Genomic DNA, 19,801 nt, shown 5'->3' on the forward strand with positions numbered 1-19,801 from the left:
ATCTTGATTTCTCTTTCTTTAAAAATTTATATACACAAAAATAAATTTTTCATTTTATAATTTTTATACATATAACATATTGAATTTAATGATTTATAAAAGTTTTATCAACTCTTATTCATAATTTTAGACAATAAACTAGATTTACCTAATAATGTTTTAAGGTTAAATAGACATAAATTGTATTATAGATTTGTTGGTTTAATAAATTTTATTTTTAGAACAAAAAATATTATATACATTTTTTAATAAATAATAATTTAATTTTAATTAGGCTCTAAGAGACATTACATATAGATATTATTGGGGTACAGTGTAAACCATGTTTTTTTAATTTTTAATTTTTTATATAAAATTAATTTTTTTGTATTTTTAAATTATTTTAATATATTAATAGTAAAAATAATTTTAAAAAATAAAAAATATTATTTTAATATATTTTCAAATATAAAATATTTTAAAAATAATTATAATTAAACCAAGAAAACAGATAAAATAATAATAATAATAATAATAATTTCCTTTAGTGTTCCCATTTTCCAACTCCCTCCCTGCCTCCCCTGCACCGACTAATTTCCTTTTAATCACCCCCAACATTTCATTTATTTACAACCAAGTCTTCATCCTTGCATTCTTCGATCCTCAAAATTTTAAATAAACTTTAAGGCAAGATCTAACTTCCAAATCATTTGTTTCCAACTCAGTCTGAGTCAAAGATGCTGGACCGGTGCCTCGGGACTCATCGAGTCCGCCAGATCCAAAGAGCAACCCGCCACGGAAAAATCACACTTCTTTGCCTCTTCATGACCGTAGTCGTCCTACGTGGCACAATCGGCGCCGGCAAGTTCGGTACGCCAGAACAAGACTTCAACGACCTCAGAAACCACATCTACGCCTCTCGCAAACACGCTGAGCCACACCGAGTCCTCACCGAGTCGAATCAGTCCAACAACAACAAGAACGACGAAGCGAGTAATGCAAATGATGCGAATAATTATGCCGCATTTGACATCAACAAGATCTTGGTCGATGAAGGAGAGGACGAGAAACCGGATCCGAATAAACCGTACATTCTGGGTCCGAAAATATCAGATTGGGATGAACAGCGGGCGAAATGGTTGAGTGAAAACCCTAATTTTAGCAATTTTATCGGGGCAAACAAACCGCGTGTTTTGTTAGTAACTGGATCTTCGCCAAAGCCGTGTGAGAATCCGGTAGGGGATCATTACTTGTTAAAATCTATAAAAAATAAGATTGATTATTGCAGGCTTCATGGAATTGAGATATTTTATAATATGGCATTGCTGGATGCGGAAATGGCAGGGTTTTGGGCGAAATTGCCTTTGATTAGAAAGCTATTGATTTCGCACCCGGAGATTGAGTTTTTGTGGTGGATGGATAGTGATGCTATGTTTACGGATATGGCTTTCGAGGTGCCGTGGGAGAGGTATAAGGATTCGAATCTTGTCATGCACGGATGGAATGAAATGGTTTATGATCAAAAGAATTGGATTGGATTGAATACTGGGAGTTTTTTGCTGAGGAATTGTCAATGGTCGTTGGATCTTTTGGATGCGTGGTCACCAATGGGGCCAAAAGGGAAGATTAGAGATGAAGCAGGGAAGGTGCTTACCAGGGAACTCAAGAATAGGCCGGTTTTCGAAGCGGATGATCAGTCTGCGATGGTTTATTTATTGGCTACACAAAGGGATAAGTGGGGTGATAAGGTGTATTTAGAGAATGCTTATTATTTGCATGGTTATTGGGGGATTTTGGTTGATAGGTATGAGGAAATGATTGAGAATTATCACCCAGGTCTTGGTGATCATCGTTGGCCGCTTGTTACTCACTTTGTGGGGTGCAAGCCTTGTGGGAAGTTCGGAGATTATTCAGTGGAAAGGTGTTTGAAGCAGATGGATCGCGCATTTAATTTTGGGGATAATCAAATTTTGCAGATTTATGGATTTACTCATAAATCGCTGGCTAGTCGGAGAGTTAAGAGAGTGAGAAATGAGACAGGCAATCCACTTGAAGCGAAGGATGAGCTTGGCTTGCTTCACCCTGCATTTAAAGCTGTCAAGGTATCATCATCTTGAGAGGTTTGATGATGTATTCCAATGCAAGCTGCGGTTTTTTTTTTTTTTCATTTTAAGTTATAGTGCATGTCAACTTGCTCGCAGTTGCTTATTGCTTGTAGAAGTACTGGATATTGTATTCTGGATGTTCTTTTCCCAATTTTTGTGTTATGTGTTTAAATTATATTGATTTTGAAATGAAAGTAATTAGTCTGACTTCTGACTCTAATTTTATTTCATGGTTACATTACATCTCATCCCACGTTCCTAAATGAAAAGCTTTGAACTTGCGTTCCCAAATGAAAAGCATCAATTTTGATACTTTTTATTTGGAACCTGCATTTCCAAACGGGTTCTTAGTTTGCAGAAACTCGAGGAAACTATTTTTGTTGTGGAAAAGCTCAACAATTTACTAGCCTTTTACATCTCCTGGTGATATTTTAAGTGACACTAATCTCCAATCAGTCCTCATCATGACTTTGAACCGAGTGAGAAAATAAACCATCATACCCAATTTTAGGCTGCATCCAAATTTGTCTTTTAAGATGAGCTGAAGGTTGTGAATTTTGTCCAACTGCTTAGCTAATGCTTATTTATTTAGATATTACTTGGTGAATTGCCAATATTTTGAAAAACTGAAAAATGAATAGAATGAAATTTTAAATAAAAATAAAATTCTAAAAGCTAAAAGCATTGTGAAAGAAGAAAAAGAAAAATAGGAGGACAAGAAAGCACTCTTACATGCTAATTCAAGATTGGTGGTTTTTGTTTGATTATCAATTTGGTTTTTTTTCTTTCAATTGTTTCTTTCAATTACAAATTTAAAATATTTATTATTAAATTAACCTCTAAACAAGTTTTAAAATCTAATAAAAAATTTTAAATTTACAACATACAAACATAAAAAATAGTCAATAAAGATCCAAAACAACTTCCTACAATTAAAAAAAATTAAAAAACTAAAATTAAAAAAAATGAACAATTATTGTAATTTTTAATAGTAAACTGATATGTACCTTAGTTTTCTTTGTAATTATAATTGCAATGTAATTTATAATTATAATGTAATTTGGTTTAGAGGGCAGGGGAGTAATGCCATTCTTTCGGAGTTTTAGAATTTTTTAAGTCACCAAAGTTGGAACTTTTGAAGTGATTTTAAAAAAACCATAATATTATGTCAAAATTGCATTCAAATAAGAATTATTCAAAATTTTCATATATGATTATATATATATATATAGTAAGAAATTATTTAAGCATTTTGTTACTTTAATGTATAAATAACATGATGTAATTGAAATTTACAAAAAAAAATTATTATTACCAGGATAAATATAAGATACAAATTTCATAAGAGCTCACTCAATGTGAATGTGACTTGCTGATATGATTTACATAATTTTTTCATTGTGCAAAGATAACAAAAAATTAGAGTTTTGTATTCAAATTATATGATTTCTAATTAATAGATTTATGGAAACATTTAACAAATTCTATTTAAACTTAACATACATATAAAATTGTGTTGATTATTATCAATCCTAATCAATTATAGTTGATCAATTATGGTTAATTTATAGTTACCAAGACTATAAGTAACCAAACCCTCACCGAATATCTTTAAAGATAAATGAACTAAGTAGTATGAAAAATGTTACGAATCTTCGTGATTCTTTGATAAGTTAGAGTAGTTTAATGAAAAATCAAATTAAAAGAATTCTCTTATAATCACACAATAGATTATTCTAAAATCAAAGTTTATTCTAAAAATATAAATACTAGATAAATAACCATATTTATATTAGTTACAAAGTCCTAAATAATGCTAGAAAAATAAAAAAAAAGTTCTAAATAAAATAGACAAAATAATTCTAAATCAACCAAGAAATTAATACAATTCTCACACAGTAGTTTTTAGAGCTTACCGCAGGGCATTTTTGTTGTCCAATCACTATGAAATTTTAATTAAATGTCATGGCATGCATGACATTGAATAACAAATCTTTCTCCTTGATAGAGAAGGTTTTAGATGTATTGTGATTAACCATGAAATTATGATTTGAAGAGTTGAGAAGTCACCACTTAGTACTATGGTTACTAGAAAACCTATTGGTTTACAAGAGTCTGGGTAATGAGACTAATTATGCATTGAGAAGACATATCACCAATGCACTTAACCTACCTATAATAAACTGTATTATTGATTGATTATTTTCTAAGTCATGTTTTTATTTACTAGTCTGTTTAAGGTTCAAGAAAGGTCCTCATTATTAAGGAGATCAATATCTCTGTAGGCTCAAAACAAATTCCCCTCAGTAAAGAGGTCTTAGCCTTATTAGACTAAACCCTAACCATTTTAAGGCTCAAATTTTAATGGTGTATTTATTTTTATTTTATATCTTTTATACTTGGAGATATATTTTATTATGTAATATATCTCTAAATATTAAATTCTATAATTAATTTCTAATATTTTTTATCAATTTATTTAATTTAATATTGAAAATATATATTATATTGTAAAATTCATACCCTAAATATTAATTAAATAAATTTTTTTTATGGTGTTTTTGAAATTTTAGTCAAATCCTAATAGATAAGCACAAACTTGTTATGATAATCATTAACTAATTTTTTCATATTTTTCAAAGTATGATAAAAATACAATTTTTATTTTTATTTTTATAAAATATGCATGAAAAGTTTTAGAATTTGGTCGTATGCATTCAAATAAAACACATACATACACATGTATATTTTTCAAATAAGAAATTTTGGATTTTTTTTTGTTTTTACTGAAATTTTTAAAGAAAAACATATATATATATATATATATATATATATATATTTAATATCAGGTTAGTAACTTATAGTATAACTTTATAGTTGTTGTGATGTACACAGCGTCAAATGGTGGAGCTGTCTTCTAGGACTGAAGGGTGTTTTATGATTAAAAGGTTCAAGAGTTGTCACTTAATATTATAATCATTATAAAACTTAATGGTCTATGAAAGTTTAGGTAAGGGGATTGGTTATGCAAAGGGAAGACGTATCACCCCCAATACACCTTACCTCTGGTAAACTGCATCGTTGATTGATTATTAATCTAAGACACGTTTCAATTTGTTGGTCTCATTAAGGGTTCAAGATAGATATCTTTTTATGAGGAAGTTTGTACTTTATTAAGTTAAATCCTAATCATTCTTAAGCCTGATTTGTTGGGCCGATAAACGACCCAACAAATCTCTGTCTTATGGGTTAGGCTGGAACAAGGGTCTAACCCTTTCTTCTATCACTGGCCCAACCTGCTAATAGAATTTTCTTGGCAAGAAAATTGCCAAGAGCAATGAGTAACACTTTGTAACAACCTGATTTTTCAAAGCCGAAGTAACAATATTTTTTTAACATGATATCATTTCGAGTATTGATAAATCGGTTTCCACTCATCATCAAGGTATAATCTATATGCAAAACATCAATCAACATTTTATTAAAAGCAATTCATACACATAACGATCATATTACGTTTGCATGATTACAAGTCCATATTATAATATATGTGCATAATCATAAGTTTGCAATCCTATACTACTAATAAACATCACGCATTTAAACAAAAGTATCGAATAACAGTTAAACATTAGTAAAATTTGTTCCTACAAAATATATTGTGATTTAAAATGTGACCATATGATTCCTTGTAAAAGTAGGTTCCCGTGTAATGGGGTTTCTAGGCACCTCGTTGGTGTGATGTCCCTATTGTAGTTCAAATATTTACGAGAATTATAATTAACTTAATAATAAGCAATTAAATAGTTTAGTGAAAGCATTAACATTATTCTTTGTTTAAAGCATAACAATCATAGTTCTTTCATATACTTGATATATACAAAATATAGTACACTTGAACTCATCAATTCTTAAAACTAACTCATAACTCTCATATTCAGCTATCCTCTTAAGACATCATTAGCTGAAACTAATTATTTATTCATCTCGGTCATCCACTTAGGATGATGCCATTAGTTGTAGCTAATCATTTATTCATCCCAGTCATCATCTTAGGATGTCATTAGCTGGAGCTAATCATTTATTCATTAACAAATACTCCATTGACAGCTTGGCATTTATACTAATGCAATATTATTGTCACGACCAAAATATTGATATCTTCTCCAGGTGCAAGAGTGTCAAAGTAATAAATAACTCGACAAAACAGGGGTCGAATCACAGGGAAGTTAATTGTATAAATTATAGATAACATTAATACAACAACAATAACAACAACAACAATAACAATAATAATAGCAGCAGCAGCAGCAGCAGTAGTAGTAATAAAGAAAAAGAAGGAGAAGAAGAAGAAGATAAGAACTTTGAGATGAAATATTAATGTAAGAACTAAACAATAATAACAATAAATGTCAATGTTAGAGGATCCACTAATGGTATGTTAAACAAGTATAGTATAAACTCTTATTATTCAATTGGAAACCACACACAAAAAAGGTTCTAATCAGATTATAAATTATTAACATGATTACATTAGTTATCTTATTCGATTAATGTTAATACTTGTAAATATTGTCAGGCATCCATGCTTATAACTTATGTTAACAATAAATCAAGTTCCTTTCATAGCTCAGGTATCGGTTATACCATACAATATGAGTTATGAAAGTGTCAAGCATCTGTTGTGCCAAGCATCTGTTATACCATACATAAATCAAGTTTAGTCATTTAACAAGCAAAGTATTAAAGAGTGAACAAGATAACAAATACAAAACATGTTAGTATCAAACATTAAAGTCCATATTAAGTTTACACTATACTTATTTTTACACCATTAGTGTAACCTTTTTACCTTAACATAATAAACTTAGCTAGACATAATGAAAGAATGAAAAATAAATAAACAAAATAAGAACATAAATAAGATAAAAGTTAACTAAGTAAATGAAAGGAAATGAAAGGCATAAACTTGATATTAATGAAAGCAAAACATAAACATTACAAAAAATACAAAGAGAGAAAGCAAGAGCACTTGGTAAGTCCAATCCTTTTACTTGTAGTAATTGCTTTGCCCAAATCATGAAAACAGCCCTCATCGAAGCTAATGCTTGTTTGATATCTCTTTTCTTGGCTAGCAACAGCCCCTTACGTGATTGCACCTTCTTCTGTTGGCTTCGTAACTGATCCTCTCTAACCTGTTGATAACTCAATGGTAATAAGTTCACCTTCTTTCCATTCAGCATGAAAGAATAAGTGTTCTTTCATCCATTGTAGGTCACATCCTTATCAAACTGCCATGGACGACATTAGAGCTTGACTGGAGAGGAGTATCAACAGTAATCTAGAGAGAGAGAGATTAGAGATCAAACTGTCGAAGCTAGATCTTATTCATCCACCATTGGATCGTCCTCATTTCTGACTATGTTGTTCATTTCAACCTTCTCGAAACATTGATCGAATGGATCTTTGTTCCAATCAACGACTTTGGAGATATTAATCTCGCAATATTTCTACTATTCTTCATTTTTAGTTGTAGCAGAGTGAATTAGGTTTTCTTCTTGGGTCTCCAATGGCTATTATGGAAATGAATGTTTCAAATTAGTATTTCGAAGTTAGATTTGAAAGGCCCTTACCACACTTGAAGATTAACATTACAGCTTATTTGGAAGTTCAGTTCCTTACTGGTTACAGAATGGTGTTGTTAAAGCTTGATCTCCTTTGTTCACCGTTGGATCATCACCATTTTTTAGTATGTTGTCTATCGGAACATGCTCCACATCTTGACCGAACGGATCATCATTCCAATCGATGAGCTGGAAGATACTGGCCTCGTAATTCTATAATTCTCTTTTTCCTTCATGAAGAAATCTGAATCTTGTTGTTTCTGAGATTAGGTTGCTGTTGCTTCTGATCTTAGGTTACTTCTTAGACTCAGTTTCTCTTCTTAGAATTTTGTTCTCTCTAGTATTTGCATGCTACCATAATGTCCTTATGTTCTGCTGTGGAAACTATTCCAATGGTTAGCTCTAACATTGAACAACACAATGAAGTTAAGTCTAGATATATATTGAAATTAGAGCTACAAGATATGTTGAATAGCCATGGGATGAGAATTTCTCAGTTTACTAGTGTTAATCAAGCTAATTCTGAAGCTAGCATAGAGAAACACTCTAATTTCCAAGCTCCTAATGTTGTCTCAGAAATGAATCAAGTGCTGGGTTCTAAAGTTGATGAATTGAAGGTAGGGTCTCAACAACAAGACCAGCTAAACCTTAGCCCCAAATTGAATTTTTTAAATGCTTTGAAGGGTTCTGATGTTAATAACAATGAGGGTAGCAAGACCCTTGGTATTTCTCCAGTCCGTAATCTACATTTTACTCCCCCTACTATGACTGATGGTCGGGTGACAGTAGCTCCTCCACTTGATGTGTTTGAGGATGGCTGCGAACTTTAGAAATCCACCCGAGTTGATCATTTTATGGGTAAAAAATTACCGTATCCCGTTGTTAATTCCATTGCCAAAAGAATCTGAGGCTCCTACAGTCTATCAGAAGTTTTATCTTTGGATAATGGTTTCTTTCTATTCACTTTTAATTCTATTGATTATGCCACTAATGTGTTGGAAAGAGCCCCATGGTATATGGCAAACAGACCTTTGGTGCTCAAACGTTGGCAGCCGAACATGTAATTCTTGAAAGGTGATGTGGTCAGAGTTCCGGTATGGGTTAGGTTGTATAATGTTCCTATCAAGTATTGGACTATTAAGGGGTTGAGTTGTGTAGCGAGTGCTATTGGGGTTCCCCTTCATGCTGATCATAATACATTGTTGCGTAAGAGGCTTAGTTATGCAAGAGTTTTTGTTGAGATAGATGCTACGAAGACGTTGGTTAAGGAATACGACCTTCGCTGTCCAAATGGGTTATTCATAGCTGATTATGAATGGATACCGTCGAAGTGCAATAATTGCAATGTCTTTGGACACATCACAGCGATATGTGCTACTAATAACGGTGATAATTTTATAGTGGTGGCACAGGGTAAGAGGAAAGTAAGAGCTGTGAACTCTAAATCTAGGGATAATAAGCAGAATCAGTTTCAATGGCAGGTAGTTGCTAAACGAAATAAGGGTTCAGTGAGTGGTGAGAATGGTCCTTTGGCATTTAAAGTGCGTAACTGTAATGAGAATGGTTGTTCGACATCTGGTATACATATGTCTGATTGTAATATGATTGAGAAGGCTACATCAAATGTGCGCAATGCTGATTGTTATAAAGATGAAAATCCTACCTCTCCTCTTGTTTTGAAGAGTTTGACATGACCAAAATATTGTTGTCTTCTCCCAAATGCAGGAGTGTCGAAGTAATAAATAACCCGGTAAGACCGGGGTAGAACCACAGGGAGGTTAATTGTACAAATTATAAACAACAACAATAGTAACAATAACAACACCAATAATAATAGTAGCAATAACAACACTAATAATACTAGTAGTAGTAGTAGTAGTAGTAATAGTAATAATAATAATAATAATAATAACAACAACAATAATAAAGAAAAATAAAAAGAAGAAGAAGAAGAAAAGTTGATGAGAACTTTGAGATGGAAAATTAACGTAAGAATTAAACAATGATAACAAACAATGTCAAGGTTAGAGGATCCACTAATGGTATGTCAAACAAGTATAGTATAAACTCTTATTATTCAATTGGAAACCACACACAAAGGAGGTTCCAATCAGATTATACATTGTTAACATGATTACATTAATCATCTTATTCAATTAATGCTAATACTTGTAAATTTCGTCAAGCATTCATGATTATAACTTATGTTAACAACAAATCAAGTTCCTTTCATAGCTCAGGTGTCGGTTATACCATACAGTATGGGCTATGAAAGAGCCAAGCATTTGTTGTACCAATTATTATATAACATAAAGCAAGATTAGTCATTTAACAAGCAAAGTATTAAAGAGTGAACAAGATAACAAATATAAAACATGTTAGTATCAAACATTAAAGTCCATAATAAGTTTATACTATACTTATTCTTACACCATTAGTGTAACCTTTTTACCTTGACATAATAAACTTAGCTAGACATAATGAAAGAAAGAAAAATAGATAAACAAAATAAGAACATAAATAAGATCAAAGTAACAACAATTTTGCACATTCTCTATGAAATAGAAAACATAGTTAGTTTTTTTTTTTAACTACTACCCTCTCCCCCCCAACTAAAACGAGACATTGTCCTCAATATTTAAAGGTATAGAGTATAGAAGATATCACCTGAAATAACGAACACTAACAAACCTGAAACACACTGAAACAAATATAAAAAACAAAAAAACATAATAATAAAACCAAAAGACACAAAGATTCACAAATGAAGGCTCAAATCCAATTTAAGCTTTTTACGGCCTTCCTTAGTTGACCAATTTATGCGACTCATGGAAGGATCAATTACAGGAATAAAAGATCGTAGTTGGTCAATCAATTGTTTAGCAGTAGGAGTAGAGATTATGATTTACCGTGTAGAAGATGTTAGAAATTCCTGTTCCACAGCATGATCAAGAAAAGACAACTTATCATAATAACCATTAACATTTAACAAACCTATGGGTTTACGGTGAATGTGCAGTTGGGCCCAAGAGGAAATATGAAAGATCTCTTTCAATATGCCTAGACCACCTGGTAAGGCAATGAAGGCATCAACATGGTTAAACATTACATTCATTCGAGCTGACATTGTGGAGACCTGTAGTTCCTTTCCAATTCTTTTTTCAATGATGTCCCCTTGTGCTAAAGCTTCGGGGACGACGCCTAAAACTTGACTACCTCCTAAAAATACAACTATTGACACACCTCCCATTAACCCAAGACTGTCTTCCCCATACACTAAATGAATCTTTCTCTCAGCTAGCACTTGACCAAGATGATTTGCTGATTCTAAAAACTCCTTTTCTTTCCCAGGACTAGATCTACCGAAAACACAAATATTTCTTATATGATGACCTGAGGAACTTGCCATTTCTACACACTTTTGTATTTGTTGAATGTATGGGTTGAGTAGAAATGAAGGGAAGGTAGAGAGGATTTTATAGATGAGAAATTAGAAAGGCAATCATACCACCTATATGTAGGCCAGCTGAGTCTCACACACTCTCTCTTTATTTATTTATTTATTTACTTTTGAAAAAGTATGTGTATGTACAGGTAGTTATGATTGTGGCTCACATCTTCCCTTGGTTTTACGTCGAAGAACGACTTAAACGCTCTCTATGGGTCGGGGATAAGCTTCCCATCTAGTTTTCTTAAAAACTGGCAAACAGGGTTTTTTTAGTCAGATTCCCAAGACTAAGTCGATCATGTTCTTTATGAAATAGTGGCCATAAATCTTTTTTTTTGGTAAGTTGACGTATGTATTAAAAAAAAAAGATACAAAGATTATGAGGGGCATACCCCAGATTTACAATGAGAATATAAACGTAAAATAACAGATGGCTATAGGCTAGCCATCGAACAGAAAACTGAGACCTAACTAGATTCGTTAGGGAAACCAATACAACCAGCTAAATATCAAATGAAGAATCTATGTTATTGACCCTCCAAGCTCTTTGGATCCTTTTGTTTTCATCTGTTGGTAGAACGTTTCTCATCAAATCAAGCTTATCACGGATGATACATTCGATTTGATCAAAGACCAAATTATGAGTTCTAGAGATTCCTGCAAAGGTCCTTGCATTCCGCTCTTGCCAGATATGATACACTGTAGCTGCAAAACTGAGTTTACGAGAAAAATTGATGAAACTTTTGCCATGCCAAGTGACAGTGGCCCATCGAATCCATTCATCCCATCCTTTTGTCATTCTTGGAATGTTGCATCTGTCACAAGCATCCCACCAGATCGCTTTAGTATAGGAGCATTCAAAGAACAAGTGGTTGTGATCTTCATTGTTGCGGAAACAGAGTGAGCATCTATTAAGACCATGTATACCAAACCAATGAAGTTTATCTTGAGTTGTGAGTTTCTGTTAGACAGCCACCCATAGAAGAAATGAATGTCTTGGAACAACATTCTTGAACCACACAATGTCATGCCATTCAACCATCGGATGATGAAATCTTAATTGTTCCCAAGTTACTTTGATCGAGAATCTGTGATTTGTGAATCCAGCCAAACAATCTCATCCTTTTGCCCTATCATAGGATTAGAATTGGAAGGAATAGCTTCTACAATGGGGTGCCAGCCAATAGCTTGAGTGGTAGGAATTTTCCATTCTGAGTTATGAATCAGCATATTCACCTTCGTGTTCTTTTCCATACCTGAATCGTAGATGAATCTTTCATCGTAAGAATCCGCGAAAGGGTTGTAAGGATGCCAATTGTCAAACCATAGAGAAGTTGTCATGCCATGAGACTATGATGTACTTCATCTTCGGCTATGCTAAGGATCTAAGCTTTAGAATCTTTCCCCAAGCCCAAGAGCAATTCTGTGGCGTCTTGATTGTCCAAAAATTCCTACCTTGTGACAGATTGGATTTGATCCAAGTAGACCAAATTCAGTCATCTGAGTCATTGCATAGGTTCCAAATGTGTTTCAACAAAGCAATCTTGTTCCATTCTGCTATCCTTTTTATTCCTAGCCCCCCCCCTCTTTTTTTGGAAGACATACCTGATCCCAAGCCACTTTAGTAGCCCCTGTAGTTCTCATATCTGAACCTGACCAAAGAAAGGATCTCATAATTTGCTCCACATTTTTTATGACTTGCCCAGGTAAGAGGAAGAGAGATGCCCAATAGACCTAGATGGAAAATAAAACTGAATTAATCAGTTGTACTCGTCCTGCATACGAGAGTGTTCGACAAGTCCAATGTCGAACTTTAGAGGTGATTCGATCCACGAGGCCCTTACAATAAACAGCTTTTAGTCTGAATTGCACGATGCACATCTCCACTAGGATGCGTCTCAAAAGTCAATAAAAGATTATCTAAAGACTCCTTACTCAAGCCATCCTTAATGAATTGTATTTTGTCTTCACGGTTTATAAATACCATTTCTAAAGAACAATATTGTGCATTACAAGTTCATCTAGCACATCGATGACAGACTTTCAGCCGTTTTGCACGATGTTTCTTTGCAAAAGTGCTTTTATCTGTCCCAAGCATGTGTGAAATGAAGGAGTTAGAGGACTCACCTGATAATCGAACCTTTGCTTCAATCAACCAACGAATATCTTCAGGAATTCCATGATTCATTAACAATCTCAATCTTGCACATCTAGCACAGTAAATTTTTGTAATCGCATTCTGAGGCAGAGCGGGAAAATACTTTTTCAATTTTTCAAGATTAGTGTCCATTTTCAAATGAGGAAGAGCGGAAAAATACTTTTTCAATTTTTCAAGATTAGTGTCCATTTTCAAATGAGAATTGGAAGAGAGATTGAAAGAATTTCATAAATATATACACAAATATCAGTTATTGTGGGAAACTAAAAGAACCGACTTAAGTCATGGAGTACCGTTGTCCGCCGTTTAACTGGGGTGAGAGAAACTAGCAAAAATCACTCAAAAAGAAACACAAAAAAAATATAAGAAAAACAAAATAATCAATCTTTATCTACAAGATCATTCAAACCAGTTGATTCATTTTCACTAGAAAAATCATCAAAGTAAGCTTTCAAACGATGTCCATTTTCTTTAAAAACATTGTCATTTATTGAATTCTCAATATCACAGGCCCCATAAGGATTGCTCCATCTTGATCTTAGCTCTTAAGGGAATGCATAGAGTTGAGACTTATAAAACAAAACTTTTTGACTAGTATCAACTTTTTGACAATTTTCACAAGTTTTGCAGAATGCATGCGTGTCCTTGAACATGGGAGGCCAATAAAATCTATTTTGAAAGATTTTTGTAGCTATCTTTTTTTACGAGAAATAACTTCCACATGCTTCAGAATGACAAAGTTTAATGACACTACTTACCTCATTGTCAAGAATGAATCTTTGAAATATTTGATCAGGACAATATTTGAATAAGTTAGGGTCATCATAATAAAAGTTCTTCAATTCGTTCAAAAACTTTTCTTTGTCTTGGGTACTCCGATCAGCTGGCAAATCTCCTAAAGCAAGAAAATTGATATTTTTATCATACCAAGGCATTGGACTAAGAGAAAGTAAGGATTCGTTAGGAAAGAAATCATCGATTGGTGTGATGTCAGATGTCGAATTTGTTGTCATTTTTGACAAAAGATTCCCATCAACATTTTCGGTGCGTTTTTCATCTGTGATTTCTTCCTTAGAATAAATCATTTGCAAATCTTCAGATTCATCTAACTCATTTTTACGTAAAGTAGATTCAAGTTGATCATAAACTAATTCGTCAATATGATCTACTTCTTGTAAATCATTATCATCTCCAGGTTGCTTGCAAATGTTGAAAATATTCATCTTCAATGTTATGTTTCCAAATGATAGCTTCATCAGTCCATTCCTACAATTAATCAATGCGTTAGAAATTGCAAGAAATGGACGTCCTAAAATAACAGGAAATGAATTACATACTTCAACAGGTTATGTGTCCAAGACAATAAAATCCATAGGAAAACAAAGCCCCTGGTCCGGATGGATTTAACGCAGGTTTCTTTAAAAGAATGTGGCATATAGTTGTGAAAGATGTAATCAACGTTGTTAGCTCCTTCTTTCAGACTCGTAGAATGCTTAAAGAAATGAATGCTACATCCATTTCCCTTATTCCTAAAGTTGCTAATCCTACTAGGTTGTCAGATTTTCGTCCTATATCTTGCTGCAATACAGTGTACAAATGCATCGCTAAGATTCTAGCTGGGAGAATGAAAGCTGTTTTGCTGTCCTTAGTAGGTCCGTATCAGACTGCTTTTATCTCTAGACGGAGAATCAGCGATAATATTCTTTTGTCTCAGGAACTTATGAAAGGCTATCATAAATCTATGGGACCTGCCCATTGTGCTATGAAAGTAGATCTGATGAAGGCTTATGACTCGATTCGGTGGGATTTCGTTGACTCTATGTTAGCAAAAAAGGGATTCCCTAGAACAATCATTGATTGGATCATTGTTTGTGTTACATCATGTCAATTCTCTATCAACGTCAATGGTGAGCTTGCAAGTTACTTTCAAGGAGGGACAGGGTTGAGACAAGGTGATCCACTTTCTCCATATTTGTTTGTCCTATATATCGAAATCCTTTCAGGGCTATTCTGCAAGATGAGTGCCAACCAAAATTCAAGTTCCATTGGAGATGCAAGAATGACAACATTTCTCATCTTTGTTTTGCTGACGACTTGATGAAGCTCAGATCCTTAGCATGGCCAAAGATGAAGTACATCATAGGAGATGGCATGACAAATTCTATATGGTTTGACAATTGGCATCCTCATAGCCCGCTCGCAGATTCTTACGGTGAAAGATTCATCTATGATTCAAGTATGGAAAAGAACGCGAATGTGAATGTGCTGATTCATAACTCAGAATGGAAAATTCCTACCGCTCAAGCTATTGGCTGGCACCCCATTATAGAAGCTATTCCTTCCAATTCTAATCCTATGATAGGGCAAAAGGATGAGATTGTTTGGCTGGATTCACCAAATCACAGATTCTCGGTCAAAGTAGCTTGGGAGCAACTAAGATTTCATCATCCAATGGTTGAATGGCATGACATTATGTGGTTCAAGAATGCTATTCCTAGACATTCATTTCTTCTATGGGTGGCTGTCCATCAAAAACTCACAACTCAAGATAGACTTCATCGGTTTGGTATACATGGTCCCGATAGATGCTCACTCTGTCTCCCCAACAATGATGATCGCAACCACTTGTTCTTTGAATACTCCTATACTAAAGCGATCTGGTGGGATGTTTGTGACAAATGCAACATTTCAAGAATGACAAATGGGATGAATGGATTCGATGGGCCACTGTCACTTGGTATGGCAAAAGTTTCGTCAATTTTTCTCGTAAACTCAGTTTTGCAGCTACAGTGTATCATATCTGGCAAGAGCGGAATGCAAGGACCTTTGCAGGAATCTCTAGAACTCAGAATTTGGTCTTTGATCAAATCAAATGTATCATCCGCGATAAGCCTGATTTAATGAGGAACATTCTACCAACAGATGAAAACAAAAGGATCCAAAGAGCTTGGAGGGTCAATAACATAGATTCTTCATTTGATATTTAGCTGGTTGTAGAGAGAAAGAAAAACTTAGAGAGAGAGATTAGAGATCAAACTATCGGAGCTAGATCTACTCCGTCCACCGTTGGATCGTCCTCATTTCTTACTATGTTGTTCATTCGAACCTTCTCGAAACATTGACCGAATGGATCTTCATTCCAATCAACGAGGTGGGAGATATTGATCTCATAATATTTCTACTGTTCTGCATTTTTGGTTGCAGCAGAGTGAATTGGGTTTTGTTTAAGCTTGATCTTCTTTGTTTAGCGTTGGATCGTCACCATTTTTTAGTATGTTGTGCGTCAGAACATACTCTACATCTTGACCGCATTGATCATCATTCCAACCAATTATCCCAAAGATACTGGCCTCATAATTCTGTAATTCTCTTCTTCCTTCATGAACAAATCTGAATCTTATTATTTCTGAGATTAAGTTGTTGTTGTTTCTGAGCTTAGGTTACGTCTTAGACTCAGTTTCTCTTCTTAGAATTTGGTATCTCTAGTATTTGTATGCTGCCATAATGTCCTTATGTTCTGCTGTGGATTCTGTTCCAATGGTTACCTCTAACAATGAACAACACAATGAAGTCAAGTCTGGACATATATTAAGATTAGAGCTACAAGATATGTTGAACAGCCATGAGATGAGGATTTCTCAGTTTACTAGTGTTAATCAAGCTGATTCTGAAGCTAGCATAGAGAAGAAACACTCTAATTCCCAAGCTTCTAATGTTGTTTCAGAAATGAATCATATGTTGGGTTCTAAAGTTGATGAGTTGAAGGTAGGGTCTCAGAAACAAGACCAGCAAAGCCTTCGCCCCAAATTGAATTTTTTAAATGCTTTGAAGGGTTCTGATGTTGATAACAATGAGGGTAGCAAGAACCTTGGTATTTCTCTAATTCGTAATCTGCATTTTGCTCCCCCTGCTATGACTGATGGTCGCGTGACAGTCGCTCCTCCACTTGATGTGTTTGAGGATGGCTGCGAACTTTGGAAATCCACCCTAGTTGGTCATTTTGTGGGTCAGAAATTACCATATCCCGTTGTTAATTCTATTGCCAAAAGAATCTGGGGATCCTACGGTCTATCAGAAGTTTTATCTTCGGATAATGGTTTCTTCCTATTCACTTTTGATTCTGTTGATCATGCCACTAATGTGCTGGAAAGAGCCCCATGGCACATGGCAAGCAGACCTTTGGTGCTTAAATGTTGGCAACCGAACATGCAATTTTTGAAAGGTGATTTGGTCAAAGTTCCGGTATGGGTTAGGCTGTATAATGTTCCTCTTGAGTATTGGACTATTAAGGGGTTGAGTTGTGTAGCGAGTGCTATTGGGGTTCCTCTTCATGCTGATCAGACGACATTGTTGCGTCAAAGGCTTAGCTACGCAAGAGTTTGTGTTGAGATTGATGCTACGAAGACGCTGGTTAAGGAATACGACCTTCGCTGTCCAAATGGGTTATTCATAACAATTTCAGCTGATTACGAATGGATACCATCGAAGTGCAATAATTGTAATGTCTTTGGACACACGACAGCGATATGTGCTATTAATAACGGTGAAAATCTTACAATGGAGGCAGAGGGTAAGAGGAAACTAGGAGCTGCGAACTCTAAATCTGCGGATAAACAGCAGAATCAGTTTCAATGGCAGGTAGTTGCTAAACGAAATAAGGGTTCTGTGAGTGGCGAGAATGGTCCTTTGGCATCTAAAGTGCGTAACTGTAATGAGAATGGTTGTTCGACATCTGGTACAAATATTTCTGATTGTAATATGAATGAGAAGGCTGCATCAGATGTGAGCAATGCTGATTGTTATGGAGATGAAAATCCTACATCTCTTGTTTTGAAGAGTTCACAAGGAGACATGAAGCAGGAGCAGGGGGGTACATGTACTGCTTCAGATCAAAGTTTAGCCATCTCCAATACATCTGATTGTGCGACCATGAACCAGGTTCTTTTCGTTAATAGTCATGAGCTGAATGTAGATATTGAAGCAATGAGAGGTGATACAGATGGGGAATGAACTGATAAGGAGTGGACGTCACCAATCCCGACAAGCCCACAAATTCTGAATTCCACCGAAAGGGAAACTTTTAATCAGTTGGCTATTAAGGCTAGAGACTCTCTAGAGAAAAAGAAAAAGGGTTCGAAAAACTCTTCAAAGAAGAATAAGAAATCTGTCTCCTCGCCTGGGGGCACGTCGAGGTAATCTTTGTGTTGTTGTTTCTACTCCTCTCTATTTTCTTATGATTATTGGATGTTGGAATGTAAGAGGTTTGAATGATCCCATAAAGCATTCAGCATTGCGTCAGCTCATCCATCAAGAGAGGATGACTCTTTTCGGTTTGGTTGAAACTCGGGTTAGAGACGAGAATAAATATAATGTTTCTCAACTTCTTCTGCGTAATTGGTCCTTCTTGTATAATTATGATTTCTCTTGTCGTGGTCGTATTTGGGTTTGTTGGAATGCTGATGTGGTGAAGGTTGATGTCCTCGGAATGTCAGACCAGGCTATTCATGTTTCTGTCACTATATTAGCTACCAATATCTGTTTCAATGCTTCAATTATATACGGAGACAATAACGCTTCCTTACGAGAGGCATTATGGTCTGATATAGTGAGTCGTAGTGATGGATGGGAGTCCAGCCCATGGATTCTTATGGGCGACTTTAATGCTATCCGCTACCAATCAGACAGGTTAGGAGGGTCTACTTCGTGGGCTGGTCATATGGACAGATTGGAAACATGTATTCAAGAAGCGAAAGTGGATGATCTTCGATATTCAGGCCTGCATTATACTTGGTCGAATCAATGTCCTGAGAATCTGATTATGCGGAAACTAGATAGAGTGCTTGTCAATGAGAAATGGAATCTGAACTTCCCCTTTTCAGAAGCGAGATTTTTGCCATCGGGTATGTCAGACCATTCTCCTATGGTGGTAAAGGTTACTGGTGATTATCAGAATATAAAGAAACCATTCAGATTCTTTGATATGTGGATGGACCATGACAAGTTCATGCCCTTGGTGAGGAAAGTATGGGAACACAATTCAGGGGGTTGTCCAATGTATCAGCTGTGTTGCAAGCTAAGAAAACTAAAACGGGAATTGAAACTTTTCAATATGACTCACTTCTCCAACATTTCAGATAGAGTCAAAGATGCGAAAGATGAAATGGATAAGGCTCAACAGGCTCTCCATACAGCACATGGGAATCCAACTTTATGCATGCGAGAAAGGGATGCTGTACGTAACTACGCTTCTATCGTCAAGGCCGAAGAGAGCTTTTTCAAACAAAAGTCAAGGATACAGTGGCTTAGCTTGGGGGATCAGAATACTGGCTACTTTCACAAATCAGTAAATGGAAGACAGCATAGAAATAAACTTCTTTCACTTACAAAGGAGGATGGAGAGGTTGTCGAAGGACATGAGGCAGTTAAATCAGAAGTCATTGCGTACTTCCAGCGTGTGTTAAGAGTGGAACAGATGCCTAGGGTTCTG

General features: G+C 34.8%; 1 protein-coding gene across 1 annotated transcript; it reads left to right on the forward strand.

The window, feature by feature from the left end:
* The first annotated feature begins 549 nt into the window (after positions 1-549).
* On the forward strand, positions 550-2,291 carry LOC105112697 (xyloglucan 6-xylosyltransferase 2-like). Its single transcript, XM_011008476.1, has one exon. It carries the CDS (start codon positions 717-719, stop codon positions 2,094-2,096), a length of 1,380 nt encoding a protein of 459 aa, XP_011006778.1. The 5' UTR covers positions 550-716; the 3' UTR covers positions 2,097-2,291.
* Positions 2,292-19,801: the final 17,510 nt, after the last annotated feature.

Source organism: Populus euphratica, unplaced genomic scaffold (assembly GCF_000495115.2).
Source record: "Populus euphratica unplaced genomic scaffold, PopEup_1.0 scaffold357.1, whole genome shotgun sequence".
In the NCBI taxonomy this organism is placed as follows: domain Eukaryota; kingdom Viridiplantae; phylum Streptophyta; class Magnoliopsida; order Malpighiales; family Salicaceae; genus Populus; species Populus euphratica.

What these genes read in the sequence shown, in the direction of transcription:
- LOC105112697 (XM_011008476.1), top strand. Translation starts at nt 717, where the DNA reads ATGCTGGACCGGTGCCTCGGGACTCATCGAGTCCGCCAGATCCAAAGA.